Genomic DNA, 12,032 nt, shown 5'->3' on the forward strand with positions numbered 1-12,032 from the left:
TGCAGAAGCAGACTTTTCTCCTTCTATTCTAATGATAACAAATAATAGCTAACTTTTTTAGTGCATACTGGTATAATGCCAGGCATTATACCAAGCATTTTACATACATTAACTCTTTTAATTATATTTTAATACTATTATTGTCTTCACCTTCCGGATGAGTGAAAACTGAGGCACTGCCAAGTAATTTATTAAGGTTGGATAGCTTGTAAGTAGACTTGGGATTTGAACCTGGTGATGTGACTCCATGATATCTATTGCTGGTGTACTCTATAACATGGATTTACTGTTTTCAAAATTCACCATATATTTATTGGGCATTTAATTTTGCCAGATACTTTATTTGGTCTTGGTAATTCATAAATGGTTAAAGAGACTATCTGTGCTCCAAAAGAGTTTATGGTCTAGTGGGGAGAGGGACCCATCAAGTGATAATGACGATGTAGTGTGATGAGTAGAGCTATATACAGGTATCACAGGTGCATGGGAGGAGTGTGAAAGTGTATTTGGGAGAGTTAGAGGAGACTTCAGAGATGATATGTCATTGGGCTGATTCTTAAAGGAGGGGTAAAGTTTATCATATGGCTAGGAGGCCAGTTTACGCCAAGCTAAAAGCACATACATGAAGGAGTGGAAGCATGATATCTTTAAGCATACTATTAAACGTACTATTCTCCACTAATAAAACATTTAGTGATACCTGCTTGCTTTGTGCAAGCTACCATGTTAGGTACTTAGGTTGAGAGGAAAGATGCTAATTCATGTTTCATACCTTCAAGGAGCTTACACAGTTCAGTTAGAAAAATAGTACATGTAGTCCAGTTGGAAAGGCTATAATTATAAAATAAGCTCTAAATACCTTATCAATTGAAAAAAATAGTGCTATTTGGGAAGTAAATCTCATTGGAGGGGTTAGGGAAGACTTCATGGAGAAGGAGCCACCCGATGATTTAAATTTCACTATAGAGAGCATCAGGAATAAAGGCCCCAAGTAAATGTGAGAAAGAAGGATGCATTTGGGGAATCAGCAAGTAAGAGAGGATTAAGTACTAAATCTAGAAACATGGGTTGGAGCCAATATGAGGTTGACTTTATTTTATTTTAAATATTTATTTATTTATTTTATTTTTTTGGCTGCTTTGGGTCTTAGTTGCGGCACGAGGGATCTTTCGTTGCGGCGCGTGGGCTCCAGAGCATGTGGGCTCTGTAGTTGCGGCACGTGGGCTCTCAAGTTATGCTGCATCCTGCAGCACGTGGGATCTTAGTTCCCTGACCAGGGATGGAACTGGCGTCCCCTGCATTACAAGATGGATTCTTTTTTTTTTTTTTGGTTCTTTTCAGTTTATTGCATGAAGGAGTTACACTAGTCCAAGTTAAAAGCAGACCCCAAATGGTTACATTACACAAGCTGTGAGGTTTTTAAACTTGTGACAAGGGACAGAAGGAAAATTCTACTCATTGCAAGGAAATCCTCACTTAAGCTTCAGTGAGCCAGAAGCACTTAAAACCTATGAACCTTCAGCTGATCGTCCTTAGCCAGTCCAATCTCTACGAGGAACTGGCATATGTTCTTGCGCTGGTCACCCTGTAGCTGAATTACTTCTCCATATTCTGGATGCTCAATTACAGTACCATTGCAGGCAAATTTCTTCTTAAATGCCTTCACTAGTTTCTTTTTATCGTAATCATCAGCGATCCCTTGGACAGTAGTAAGGCTCTTCCTGCCGTTTCTCTGTTGAATTCTTATATGGATATAATCCTCAGTGCCAGCAGGAAGCAGATCGTCACCCTTACTTGCATCAGCAAAGGGGTCGAAAGAGTGGAGGTTCTGGATAGCGGACATACGATACCATTCCTTTTCCTCGGTGGAAACGGCCTTCGGAAGGCCTTCGGAAGGCGGTGGCTGGAGAAGGCGGGTGGGGGGGGGGCGGAGCGTCAGGAAGCGAGGGGGCTCGAGGGGGAGGCTGCTGAGTCCTCGGCGGCGGCTCAGTGACTGGGCAACAAGACGGATTCTTAATCACTGGACCACCAGGGAAGTCCCGAGGTTGACTTTAAACACCAGGTTGAGGAGTTAAGATCTATCCATTCATTCCTTCAGTCAGCAATTATTGAGTGCTTGAATATGCCAGATACGGTGCTGGGGACACAAACATGGAGACATGGCTCCTGCTTTCAGGGGGCTAATAGTCACATAGGGAAAGACGGACATGGAAACAAATGATGGTAGTATATTATAAGTATGTGTTATGTACTGTGGTGACAAAGGAGGGAGTGATTAACTCTGCTTGGGGGAATCATTAAAGAAAGACTTAACAGAGAAGATGCTTGAGATGGTTCTTGAGGAGTAAGTTTGAGTTCAGTAGGTAGTCAAAAGTCTTTGAGGTATGGAAGAGTGGTCCAGCAAAATGAAAAGATATGCAAAGGCTTGGAGGCATTAAACAGCCTGGAATATTCTGGGAACTGTAAGAATGCCTGCATTACTGGAGTATAGGTTAAATGTAGGGGGGTAGCAGTGAGTGATAAGGTTGGTGAGGCCTTTCTAACAACATAATAAGAAGCTTGGGCTTATAACATGTTCAGATCTATGTCTCAGAATGATTAAGTCTGGTAGAAGTGTGGAAGTTATTTTTGGAGGGCTCAGCTTGGGGAAAGGAGAAGAAATTAGTTGGGAGTACTGCAGTTGTCTAAGAGATGGTGGGGATCTGAGCAAGAGCAAAGGCAGTGAGGGTGGAGAAAAGTGAGTGGCTATAAAAATATTAAATAACAGTGCTTCCACTTTTTTTTTCCCTTTCCATTCCACTCCGTAATTCATTCACTCACACATTCATCAAGCATTTATTAAGTATGTAATCTGTATTGTTTATTCATTCTTCCCTTCTTCAAATACTTGTGACTTCAGGATATCAGGAATATTCCTAGGTCCAGTAATTCAGCAGTGAACAGGACAACCAAGGTCCTTGCTCTTGTGAAGTTTACTTTCTAATGGGGGAAACGCAAGTAATGAATAAGTAACAAGCACGATAACTCCAAATGGTGATAGGTGCTCTGAGAAAAGTAGGGTGATGGGATAGAGAACGACTAGAGGAGAGGTGCTACTTTCAATACGGTGGTTTATGGAATGCCTCTGAGGAGGTGATATTTGAACTAAGACCTGAATGAAGAAGACTTAGCAATTTGAAGATTTGGAAGCATACGTGTGTCAAGTGGAGGGAGAAGCAAGTATAAATCGGTGGGAACGAGTTAGGCATGTCTTGGGACCAAAAAAGAAGGCCAATGGGACTGAATTATAGTGAGCAAGAGAAAAATAGTACCATATGAAGTCAAGGAGTTTAGCAGAGTCAGATCTGTAAGACCTTGTAGGTACTGCTAAATTTGTTTAATTTTTTTGAGAGTACAGTGAAGATTTTGGATGGTGTTAAAAATAGGAGTGAGGTGAGCTGATTTGCATTTTTCAAAAAGATCTTTCTGGCTGCTTTGAGGAGAACGGATTGTAGGGAGGCTTTCGAGGAGGGCAGTTAAGAGACTATTGCAGTAGTCTGGGTGAGAAATGATAGTTTTGGAGTTGGGGGCGGGGCGGGTAGGGTGGCAGAGATGGAGAAAAGTGGATGAAATTAGAATATGTTTTGAAGTAGAGCCTACAAGACTTGCTGGTGGATTGGATATGGGACGTAAGGGAAAGAAATAATCAAGCTTGACTTTCAGGTTTTATGAATTTGTTTTGCTTTGACTTGAGTAGTTGGCAACACCATGGCTGATGTTATTGTGTAGTGAAACAGGACGGACTGGGAGAAATTTTTGTTGGGCGGTGGGGAGGAAATGCAGAAAAATTTTGGCCATGTTAAGTTTGAGATGGCTATGTAAACATCTAAGTGGTGGTGTTAATTAGGCAGTTGGAAATATGAGCTTAGAGTCAGGGGAGAGGTCTGGACATTGGTCTGGGTCTCTGAAGATCTGGCTTTTTATACTAGCTCTACCACACAGTTGTTACGTGAGACAAGTCAGTACGACACTCTGAGTTGCAATGTTGTCGGCTTAAAGTAATAATAAAGTTATTTGTTATGCCAGCTTTATGTATATGGTGGGAAAATCCTTTTCATTCATTTATCCATTCATCAAGTATACCCTGAGCATTTACAAAGGCACTGTCTTAGCTGTGAAGGATAATGAAGACATAGGCCCTACTCTCAGGCTGCTCATAGTCCAGTGGAACAGTTAGTGAAATAAGCAGATGTAATAACTGCTGTAATACAGAGAAGCACAGAGCTCTCTGGGAGCACAGAAAATGGTGGGAAAGGGATCAGGAGAGGCTCCCCAGAGAAGTGGCACTTTAGCTGATGTGGAAAATGACTAGAAATTAACCAGCCAAGGAGAGAGGCGGAGGGCCCTCTAAGCAGGAGGAGCAACATGTGCAAGGTGGGAGGTGAGAGGGAGAGAACAGCACTGACAGGTCACTGTATAAGGTATAGTATTATTGGAGCATCCAAGTAGAAGGTGGGGCGTAATGAGGAAGTAGGAAGACTGGAAAGGGAAGCAGGTGTGAGATCATGTAAGGCCTTATATGCTATGCTAAGGAGTTTGGATTTTATGTGTAGTGGCTGATTAACTGTGGAAGAACTTTAAGCACTTAGGTGAGTGACTGGATCAGATTTGAATTCTAGAAAGATCACTCGGGGGACAGAAATGGAGAAGGGATTAAAGAGGCAGGGAATGGTGGCTCAGTGGTTAAGAATCCGCCTGCTAATGCAGGGGACACGGGTTCGAACCCTGGTCAGGGAAGATCCCACATGCTGCGGAGCAGCTAAGCCCGTGCACCACAACTACTGAGCCTGCACTCTAGAGCCCACGAGCCACAACTACTGAGCCTGTGTGCTGCAACTACTGAAGCCCACACTCCTAGAGCCCGTACTCTACAACAAGAGAAGCCACCGCAATGAGAAGCCTGTGCACTGCAACAAAGAGTAGCCCCCACTTGCTGCAACTAGAGAAAGCCTGTGCGCAGCAACAAAGATCCAACGCAGCAAATAAATAAATAAATAAATAAATAAACAAACAAATAAATAAATAAAAATAATAATAAAGAGGCAGGGAAGACATACCTTAATCCAGGCAAGTAGGGCTTCCAGACTTATCTAATTCCAAAGTGCATGTGCTTTCCGGTGTATTATACATAGTGCAGGGGAGCATATGTTAAGTGCCAGGCAGACTGGAGTCAGATCATGGCCTTGTGTGGTTACAGGAGAGGTTACTCTCAATGCTGTCATGGAGGGCACTGTGTGGCCTACTGAGGAGTTCTTCCTTTCTCTTATAGGCAGCATTGGCAAACCAGAAGATTTTGAATTTGAGTGACACAGTGACTAGCAGGAAGGGCATGAAGTTGAAGGGCCTAGATTATGTTTGTAGCTTGAATAATATTATAGAAAGGAAGAGATGTTAGAGACATTTCCTGCCCCACTGACCTAGGCCTTCTGGTGCAACAAGCCATGTTCTTCAGTTTTTCCTTCTCCCCAAAGCTTCCTTCAGTCCTATTTGTATTCTGTGTTAAGTTTGGAAAGTATTTACTGTTGGCTATTAATGATCACGAAGGATTTCATGTTAGTGCTTAAGAGGAAGAGTCACTTTCTAACTTAGAAACCACAAAGGATGGAGCACCTTTGCCAGCTCTACATCTCTGATGTGGTCCAGATACCAGCCTGTCTCTTTAGATCAAGTTTGAGCTCCTTAAGGAGAAGAAAGGGCACTTCAGGCAAAGCCAGCATGTCAGTTAGTGCTGTCATGTGCTTAATATCTCCCACTGGCTAAGGGAATGGAGGGAGGGGACCAGTTTTCTAAGTAATAGAGCATTTTGATGACTACTTCTGAGTGTGGGCCACTGCAAGAATGGCTTATATAGAAGTTGCTTCTTATTCTCAGAGAGCAGCAGCTGTCTCAGGGGTAACTGGTAGTAGCCAATATAAACAGGTAAGTTCTGTTGGTTTCAGATGGCTTTCCAAGTTCCCTGGATTCTTTTGCAACATCATCCCCACTGTCTGTTCAAGTGAGAGTTACTCAGTCTCTGTGTATTTCCAAGGTGTGTGCTTTGTGTCTAGTGCTAGGTGTGAAGTGTGAGGGAGATGCTGAATGAGTAAGGCATTATTCTTTTTTTAAAATATAAATTTATTTATTTATTTTTGGCTGTGTTGGGTCTTCGTTGCTGTGCGCAGGCTTTCTCTAGTTGCGGAGAGCCGGGGCTGCTCTTCGTTGCAGTGCGCGTGCTTCTCAGTGCAGTGGCTTCTCTTGTTGCGGTGGCCTCTCGTTGTGGAGCATGGGCTCTAGGCGCGCGGGCTTCAGTAGTTGCGGCTCGTGGGCTCAGTAGTAAGAGCTTTCTTACCCTGCTTTCTTTTCTTCATAACACTGCTACCAGAAATTATTTCATATATATAAATATATGCTTATTTTGTATATTGATTGTCTGTCTTCTTCATTAGATGGTAAGTTTTATAAGGGAAGAGGCTTTGTTTTATGCCTGTCTTGTGATCGAATGAACAGATACTGTGCCAGAAACTGTGGCTCACAGGCTCTAGAACGCAGGCTCAGTAGTTGTGGCACATGGGCTTAGTTGCTCCACGGCATGTGGGATCTTCCCAGACCAGGGCTCGAACCCGTGTTCCCTGCATTGGCAGGCGGATTCTTAACCACTGCACCACCAGGGAAGTCCCTAAGGCATTATTCTTGTCTTCAAAGCAGTTAATGTTATGTAACATCCATTTAACATTTATTGAACACATACAGTGTGCCAGATTACGTGCTAGTTCTTTGAAATGCAAAAATTAGTAAGAATCAGATGATCCTCAGACCACTTAGGATTGCTAAATGGGAGAAAATATTTGCAAACCATATATCTGATGAGGGACTTGTGTTTGGGATATGTAATGAACTCTTAAACTCAACAAGAAAAAGATAAATAATCCAATAAAAAATGAACAAACGATCTGAATAGACCTGTCTCCAAAGAAAATATATAAATGGCCAATAAGCACATGAAAAGATGTTGAACATCATTAGCCATCTGAGAAATGCAAATCAAAACTACAGTGAGATACCACTTCATACCCACTATGATGCTATAATCAAAAAGACATAATAACAAGTGTTGTGGATGTGGAAAAATTGGAATCCTCATGCACTGCTAGTGGAAATGTAAAGTGGTGCAGCTGCTGTGGAAAACAGTTTGGCAATTCCTCAAAAGGTTAAGCGTAGAGTTACCATATGACCCAGTAATTCCACTCCAGATATTTACTTGAGAAATAAAAACATATGTCCCCATAAAAGCTTATACACAAATGTTCATAGCAGTATTATAATAGCCAAAAAGTAGAAACAACTCAAGTGTGTATCAGCTGGTAAATGGATAAATAAAATGTATATCCATACAGTGGAAGATTACTTGTCAAGAAAAAGGAGTGAACTGCTGATACATGCTGTAATATGGATGATCTTTGAAGAACATTATGCTACATGAAAGAAGCCAGTCAAGGGACTTCCCTGGTGGCGCAATGGTTAAGAATCTGCCTGCCAGTGCAGGGGACACAGTTTCGATCCCTGGTCCAGGAAGATCCCACATGCCACAGAGCAACTAAGTCCTGCACTCTAGAGCCTGTGAACCACAACTGCTGAGCCCGCGTGCCACAACTACTGAAGCCCACGCACCTAGAGCCCGTGCTCCGCAACAAGAGAAGCCACAGCAATGAGAAGCCCACGCATCGCAACTAAGAGTAGCCCCTGCTCACCACAACTAGAGAAAGTCTGCGTGGAGCAATGAAGACCGAACACAGCCAATCAATCAATCAATCAATAAACAAACAAATAAAAATAAATTTATTTTTTTAAAAAAAGAAGCCAGTCAAAAAAGACAGCATATTGTATGACTTCATTTACATGAAAGGTCCAGAATAGACAGATCTATAGAGATATAAAGTAGATTAGTGGTTGCTTAGGTCTAGGGATAGGAATAGGGAGTTGGCCAGTGGGCTTGAGCTTTCTTTTTAGTGTGATGGAAATGATTTAAAATAAGATGGCTGTACAACTCTATAAATATATGAACAGTCATTGAACTGTCCACCTGATATGGATGCTATACCTCAACAAAGCCTTAAAAATAAGAAAAGATCCTTGGCCTCAAGATGATTAGAGTCTAGTGAGGGAAACAGAAACAAGTATAAAAAGTAATAAATGTGAGCTTAGAGGTTTGTGCAAATTGTAAATTTCTGCAGGAGACCAGAGGAGGAAAGGAATTACTCCACCTGAGGAGATCTACTAGACTCTAAGCTCCATGAGAGTGAGAGCTGTTATTTATTGTATCCCCTGTCTAGAGCTTAACATATGATCAGTTAACAGTTGTTGAATGGGTGTGTGAATGAATAAAGTTGGAGAATGTGTCACAAAGGAGGTGATATTTGAGCTACATCTTAAAGAAGGAATAGAAATGAACTAGACAGTGAAGGTGAGGAAAGAATTCTAAGGAGAGAAGACAGCAGCAGCCAAAGCACTGAGGGCTAAAAGGGAAGAGCACCTTAGAGTGGTAGGTGGTTTAGTGTGGCTGGAGTAAAAGCCGTTTGTTGGAGGTGGTGAGATAAGTAGCTGGTTATATACCACATTATGAAACACCTTGTGTGTCATACAAAGGAGTTTGGACTTTAATCCAAAGGCAGTAGAAAGTTATTAAAGTTTGTCAAAGTAGGGGGCTGATGCAGTCAGATGTGTGTCTAATAAAGATTACTGTGGCTGCTCCTGTTATGAATCTGTACTGGCAAGATTTGCATCAGGGAGATCACTTGGAAGTCACTGCAGGTCTAGGAGAGAGCACGAGATAAAGTCTGAACCACGAAGGTGTGGCAATGAAAAATTGGAGGGAGATTTCATAGGTGGGTAGATGTGATCAGCACATGGATAGTCCAGATTTAGGGCTTTAGGAGTTTCATAGAAAGCTGTAGAAAGTTCTGTTCTGGAAGGGCTCTGTAAGAGGTGACATCTGGGTTGGATCTTTAAGGATGGGTAGAAAAGTATAGAGTGTATTAGAGGCTGGAGTGCATATGGGAAAGAGTAAGAGAGGAGGGTCAGGTGGGGAGGAAGCCAGTCTGAGAAATATGAATTTTATGGGGTAGGAATTGAAGAACCAAAGAAGTGTACATTAGGTGCCCCCAAATTTGATAATTGTTGAATGGGAGAGAGGTCATTAAACTATTCCTTCCACTTTTGTATAAATTTTAAGAGTTTCTTTAAAAAAGCTTTCCAATTCAGCTGGCCTGGAGGATGTGCTTTTCTGGTGATGGTAGGAGGGGTAGGAGTGGAGGGCAGACAGCAGCCATAGCAGTTATTTTCAGCCAGCATCTACTCTGACTCCACTGCCTACAGTGTGCTGTCCATGTCAGGCTTTTCAGTTAGGTTAAGCATAACCAATGTCTGCATGATCCCCAGCTGACTTATGAGGTCTGAAAAGTGAGGTAGTTCCACTTTAATTTATTGGCCTGGAATTCTTGCCAGGGCTAAGGGGTTGGAGAAGAATGTGAGTGAGAGGGGAATAAGGAGTTACAAATAGGGGTAGCCTGTGAAACTTTGGACTTCACTTGTAATCCTAATCACTCAGCACACCATAGTATCTGTCCCCACGAGATAGAGGCAGCCAGCCTGGTGGTTTTGCTGTACCAGGTTCAGGAACTAACTAATCTCTCCTTTCTCTGGGCTTACACAGCATTTTGTTTATATGTCAGTGGTTATCCTTATCATATTATGTTTAACCTGTCTCACCCCTACCCCCTGGACTGTGACTACCTCAAGGGCAAAGGTTGGGCTTATTCATCTCTAATGTTTTGTGAAAGAGTGAAGTCTCTAGCTGCATGATTGATCATTCTGTAACTTGACAGGATCAGCTGAGACCTTTGAAGTTCCTGGTTACCCTGGTAGATGGGGTTCCAGAGTTTAGGGCCCTTTGCAGTTAGAAGGTACTTGAAGCCAAGGCAAGAGGCCATCCCCCAAATGATGGATATTCCTGATGCATGCTTATGGTAGTCACTTGGTAAATTTTCATTGATTTAATTTGGTAGCATCCTGTTAAATCACACCTCACTACACTAAAGGCATTTTGCTTTCACTTCTGTGGTAACTAAGGTAACTGTGGCAGTTTGGAAAGCCAAAGTATTATAGCTGACTCCAGAGCTTTGGAGTTAGACAGATTTGGCAGATTTGGTATGAATTATTATAGCATTTTAGCTTTAAGGGACCTTGAAAGTCACTTAAGCCAATTTCCTCATTTTATATATGGGGAAATAGGCATAGAGAGAAGTGCCCTGTTCATTGACATATAGCAAGTAAATAGCTATGCCAGATTAGGACCTACAACTCTTTTTCTTGTCACTGAGAAAGGTGGTTGTTGCCCTGAAGCCATTTCTTGGGGTGAAAAGTGGGAATGAGATAAAACCCAAGGAAATAAGACATACTACATGGGCTAGTTTCACTATTCAGCCTGCCCAGCAAGTTCTCCTGTTATTGGAAGTCTTTTTGGGGAAACCAAACCAGAGTGTCTACATGTAGCCACATAATGCACTCCTTTTTCATTCTTTCTGCTCTTACCCTGCTTTCTTTTTCTTCATAACACTACCAGAAATTATTTCATATATATAAATATATGTTTATTTTGTATATTTATTGTTTTCTTCATTAGATGGTAAGTTTTATAAGGAAGAGACTTTGTTTTATGCCTGTCTTGTGATTGAATGAACAGATATTTATTGGCTGTCTTCAAGATGCCAGGCACATGCTTCCTATGACTGGTGTTTGTAGGTCATGACATGTCTGTTTCTTTGGGTTTGATCATTCATGAATGTATCTAAACCTTCCTTGAACACAGAATACACATTATTGGCAAATGATTGCCCAATAACTGTATAGTCCTTATAGGAGTAGAGTGAGGTTACCTTTTCTGTGTGGATTTAGGCAGTGTGAGATTTAATGTGAACCTAAACCTCATGCCACTTGATCAGGCCCGGTAGAGAACAGAATCTCAGAAGCAGCAGAGCTATGTGATTTGGCAGCTGGGGAGAGAATTCTTGGTGCATAGCTGTGGGGAGACAGCAGGACTCAGGGCTGACTTATCCAACAGGCACAGTACCCAGGGGCCCATAAAAATGTCTTAATTTCTTTTAATCAGAAGAAAACATGAATATAATTCATCTTGGATTATATTATATCAATGCAGTCATAAAATATATTTTTAAATATTTTTCTAATAGAGAAAGGGTTCCACAAAGGCAAAAGTACCTAGGGCCCATGAAAGTCATAATGTGGCACTAGCAGGACCTTGTGACTAGTCATTGGCCTGGCCATTTGTGGCCCTAAGCCCTGACTCTGATTCCTCCCTTAAGGTCTGTGATCCTCTCCCCATCACTCCTATCCCTATGCCCCATAACGGTGATCTTCAGTGAGTCATTTTTCTCCTTTATATCTCATTTGTGCCTTCTGTAAAATGGAAACAATTGTGCTCCCTCTGCTGAGTAAATTCATGCTTTTAAAACAACCTAATTATTTTATTTTTAAATCTGTCTTCTCAAGGGCAGGAAAAAAAGTCTGGTTCATCTTTGTATCTCCATGCCTAGCCCAGAACCTACACATTTAGAACAGAAGTACCTTAAATGAGAGTTGAGTAAATGAATAAATGTATCAAACCTCACAGATAGCTTCAGAGGCTTTCTTTAGGCTTTTTCTTTCTCTATGGTATGATTTACATATGTTGTTTATGGTATTGGATATATGGTATTATATATCTCCAGCTACCTTTTTAGTCTTTCTGAGGTTCTGTCAGCAAAATTTATAGAGCTATGTGGACACTTAAGAAAATGATGTGGAAAACAAGAGTGTTGCACCATCTTAGAGAGTTAAGAGCCAATGTGAACAATCAGGTACACATGGGGAATGAATAGTCTTTTCAACAAATGACGCTGAAACAACTAGATAGCCACATGCTAGTAGGACTCCTGCCTCACACCATATACAAACATTGA

At 41.6% G+C, this 12,032-nt stretch overlaps 2 protein-coding genes across 4 annotated transcripts in view; one reads left to right on the forward strand and one right to left on the reverse strand.

Moving 5' to 3' along the window:
• Positions 1 to 12,032, forward strand: part of RNF121 (ring finger protein 121) — an 84,809-nt gene that overhangs the window by 8,303 nt on the left and 64,474 nt on the right. The gene's annotated exons all lie outside the window — the stretch shown is intronic.
• On the reverse strand, positions 1,313 to 1,875 carry LOC130708818 (eukaryotic translation initiation factor 1-like). The gene has a single exon (XM_057552490.1). The coding sequence runs from the start codon at positions 1,841 to 1,843 to the stop codon at positions 1,502 to 1,504; it is 342 nt and encodes a 113-aa protein (XP_057408473.1). The 5' UTR covers positions 1,844 to 1,875; the 3' UTR covers positions 1,313 to 1,501.

Source organism: Balaenoptera acutorostrata, chromosome 9 (genome assembly GCF_949987535.1).
Source record: "Balaenoptera acutorostrata chromosome 9, mBalAcu1.1, whole genome shotgun sequence".
NCBI lineage: Eukaryota > Metazoa > Chordata > Mammalia > Artiodactyla > Balaenopteridae > Balaenoptera > Balaenoptera acutorostrata.

Coding starts and splice junctions, on each gene's coding strand:
- LOC130708818 (XM_057552490.1), bottom strand. CDS start 1,843: ATGTCCGCTATCCAGAACCTCCACTCTTTCGACCCCTTTGCTGATGCA.